At 42.0% G+C, this 3,973-nt stretch overlaps 1 protein-coding gene across 1 annotated transcript; it reads left to right on the forward strand.

Moving 5' to 3' along the window:
• Positions 1-546: 546 nt before the first annotated feature.
• Positions 547-3,374, forward strand: LOC115738734 (probable LRR receptor-like serine/threonine-protein kinase At3g47570). Its single transcript, XM_030671446.2, has one exon. It carries the CDS (start codon positions 564-566, stop codon positions 3,372-3,374), a length of 2,811 nt encoding a protein of 936 aa, XP_030527306.2. The 5' UTR covers positions 547-563.
• Positions 3,375-3,973: the final 599 nt, after the last annotated feature.

Raw genomic sequence — 3,973 nt, forward strand, 5'->3', positions numbered from 1 at the left:
TTTAAATTTTAGCATATTTGTAAAATTTAATTTAAGTAAAAGTTGTATTATAAATCACATTTAGACCCAATGGCGTCGTTTTAGTCTTAAATTTAGTGTTTTAGCGACATCATCGCCGCTTAGGATAAAATAAATAATTAAAAAAAAGCCATATCAGTAATTTTTGTTAGCCAAATTAGACAGACTTAGCGGAAGAACTCGATTACACAAATTTGACAAATTTTAGAACTTGATTGCCTTTTTTTTTTTTTTTTTTTTTTTTTGGTTGACTAATCCAAATGTTAAATCTTTTAATATCGAGATAAAGAAAGACGTAGCCGTACTTCTTAATTCTTATCTATTGGCCAGAAAAGTCTGCAACATGTGCAGCTCATCAGAGTGACTCTCGTGCATTTATGGCCACACAAAGTTTTCTCCACAGTGGGAGTCAATGGCAGAAGATCATTGGGCGGCTTCGCTGTTCAAGGACTGCTAAGTCAAAGATCATTTACTCCAACGATCTCTTTACTTTTCTGAAGATTTGCCTTGCTTTCATAGCTACCAGCTTCCTTCGGCTTTGAGTCATGAAACCCGTAAGCATTAGTTTTGCAGAGTTTCGATCATGCCGCTTGCTTCTTGGCATTGCTCTTGCACTGTGCTTCAGTCGAGTCTCCTCCACCACCAACGAAACAGACAGACTCGCGCTGCTCGCATTTAAGGCCGGCATAACCGAAGATCCTTCTGGGGTGCTCACCTCATGGAACAATAGCATCGGGTTCTGCCGGTGGCATGGCATTACTTGTGGCCGGAGGCACCGGAGGGTCACCGTCCTGGACTTGAGGTCGCAAGGACTCTCTGGATCGATCTCTCCTCATGTCGGAAATCTCAGCTTCTTAAGGGAAATGTGGCTGGAATACAACAGTTTCAATCAAGAAATACCTCCACACCTTGGCCAGTTGCGCCGCCTACGTATCCTACGATTGACCGGCAATTTGTTGGTCGGCGAAATTCCCAAGAACTTATCGGGTTGCTCGGATCTAGTCACCCTCAGGATCGGGGACAACGACCTAACCGGAGAAATTCCTGGAGAGCTCGGGTCATTGCTGAAGCTACGAGATTTCGGGTTGTATGCTAATAATCTAAACGGGAGATTGCCTTCCTTCATTGGGAACTTATCTTCACTAGAGGTCCTTTTTTTAGCACTGAACGACTTGGATGGGAGCATTCCCCAAGTTCTAGGCCACCTGACAAACTTGCAATTCATCGGCATCGGAGAAAACAGATTGTCGGGTACGATTCCATCTTCGTTGCTCAATCTCTCTTCCCTAACTCAGTTTGATGCTGGAAACAACCAGTTACAGGGGACTCTTCCCGCAGACATAGGCCTCAAAATCCCAGATCTTGTATTTTTAAGTGTTCTCGACAACCAACTCGAGGGACCGATTCCTTCGTCGATATCGAATTGCACAAAGCTAGATAGGCTTCAACTTGGAGGCAATAAATTTTCCGGGAAAGTACCTTCTTGGGAGAATCTGTATGTGCTTAGTTGGCTTCAAATCTTCGCTAACCAGCTTGGTAGTGGAAAACCTGAAGACTTGAGCTTCCTCTGCTCGTTAACTAATAGCACCAAATTAGAGTACGTGGGTATTGACAGGAATCAGTTTGGCGGGGTATTACCGAAATGCATAGGTAATTTCTCCACTGCTCTCATACTATTTTCTGTGGCCGAGAATCAAATATCTGGTGAGATTCCAAAAGAAATTGAGAATTTTGTCAATCTGGAAGTATTGTATATGGAGCTCAACCAGCTTTCAGGTGTTATCCTCTCAAGCTTGGGGAATTTACAAAATCTATTCGCAGTGGAATTAAGTGATAATAACTTGGGAGGGACTCTCCCATCTTCTTTGGGAAATCTGACCAATTTGATCACACTACGTCTTGATGGGAACAACTTTCATGGGCAAATTCCTTCACGCCTATCAAACTGCCGGTCTCTTAATTTGCTTGATTTGTCCAATAACAATCTCAGTGGTGCTATACCCCCGCAACTTTTAGGTCTCTGGTCATTGACAATCATTTTGAACTTATCTCGAAACCATTTGACTGGGGTTCTACCCATAGAAGTTGGCAACTTGATAACATTGACTGCGCTGGACATATCTAACAATTTGTTGGTAGGTGAAATCCCAAGCAGTTTAGGTGATTGCACTTCGTTGACATCATTGAGGATGGGAGGAAACTTCTTCCACGGGTTGATTCCTCAAACAATCAGATCGTTAGGAGGCATCGACGAACTAGATCTTTCATGCAACAATTTATCGGGTCAGATTCCAGAATTCTTAACGATATTTCATTCCTTGAAACTTTTGAATTTATCGTACAATATGTTTGAAGGCAAGCTACCATCTAAAGGAGTCTTTAGGAATGCTAGCAGAACTTTTATTGTGGGGAACAATGACCTCTGCGGCGGGCTACCAGAATTTCACCTCCCCAATTGCATCTCCAGAAGCTCCAAGAGCAAAAGGATCAATTTAGTGACGTTGTCCACTTCTGTTATTTTCGGAGTTCTTGGAGTAGCTCTTATTCTGGCTTTCATATATCTTTGTTGGTTCAAGAAGACAATAACGGAACGGGTTCCAAGTTCAAGGGACGATTCACTTCCAAATGTATCTTATGGAGCACTTCTAAAAGCAACCGATGGTTTTTCTTCAATGAATTTGATCGGTGTTGGGAGCTTTGGTTCTGTTTATAGGGGTATACTACTCGAGGTCAGTGGGACTATTGTTGCCGTGAAGGTGCTTCATTTAGTCCGTCATGGTGCTTTGAAGAGCTTCATAGTCGAGTGTGAGGCACTAAAGAACATCAAACATCGAAATCTTTTGAAGATATTGACAGTTTGCTCTAGTAGTGATTATCGAGGAAATGATTTTAAAGCCTTAGTCTATGAATTCATGGACAATGGAAGCCTGGAACAGTGGCTACACCCAAGTGCAACATCATCTCATGGCACCGAGCTTCCGAAAAGGTTGAATATCATTCAAAGGATGAATATTGCTATTGATGTTGCTTCCGCATTGGATTATCTCCATCACCAGTGCCACATCTCCATCATTCATTGTGATCTAAAGCCAAGCAATATTGTCTTAGATGATGAGATGGTCGCACATGTAGGTGACTTTGGATTGGCGAAGTTCCTTATTGGATCATCCCTTGATGCCGTAGCTAATCGGATGAGCTCTGTGGGTTTTAGAGGGACAATCGGTTATGCTCCACCGGGTAATCTCTCTCTCAAATCAAGAAAGTGTATTTACCCAAAAAGGTTATTGATGGATCTTTTTGTCAGAAGTTTAGTGGAGAATAATAACTCTTATGATCTCACGCACATTACATCATGATTGATGATCTGTACTCCAAACTTGACCCACACCCCGATTTAAATATGTGGCAGAATATGCAATGGGACGCGACGTTTCAAGAGAAGGTGATGTTTATAGTTACGGTATTCTCTTACTAGAAATGTTCACGGGATCAAGTCCCGTCGATGACACATTTAGAGACAATTTGACTCTTTGCGGTTTTGTGGCAAAAGCGTTGCCCGAACGAGTGCTTGAAATTACAGACAATGTTTTGCTTCAAGAAAGAGAGAGCCATTTGGGCCCTCGTAGTCCTCAGCATTGGCTTTTCGAAAGCGATGGCATATTTCAAGAATGTTTGGTTATGGTATATAATATTGGAGTTGCTTGTTCGGACGAAGCACCCCAAAGACGAATGAGCATTGGCAGAGTTACAAATCAGCTACATCAGATTAGGAAGAAACTCTTTGCATTGGGTTTACATGGATAAGATAAGCTACTAGCAGCTTATATTTAGCTGCTATACATTCATTGTTGTTTAGGCAAACGGAAGCGGACGGGTAAATTCTTTAACCGAAAAGAGAATCTATCATTGTTTTCTCCTTTGAGACCGTAGTCCATGATTACTCATCATCTGCATC

The sequence above is a fragment of the Rhodamnia argentea genome, chromosome 2 (genome assembly GCF_020921035.1).
Source record: "Rhodamnia argentea isolate NSW1041297 chromosome 2, ASM2092103v1, whole genome shotgun sequence".
In the NCBI taxonomy this organism is placed as follows: Eukaryota; Viridiplantae; Streptophyta; class Magnoliopsida; order Myrtales; family Myrtaceae; genus Rhodamnia; species Rhodamnia argentea.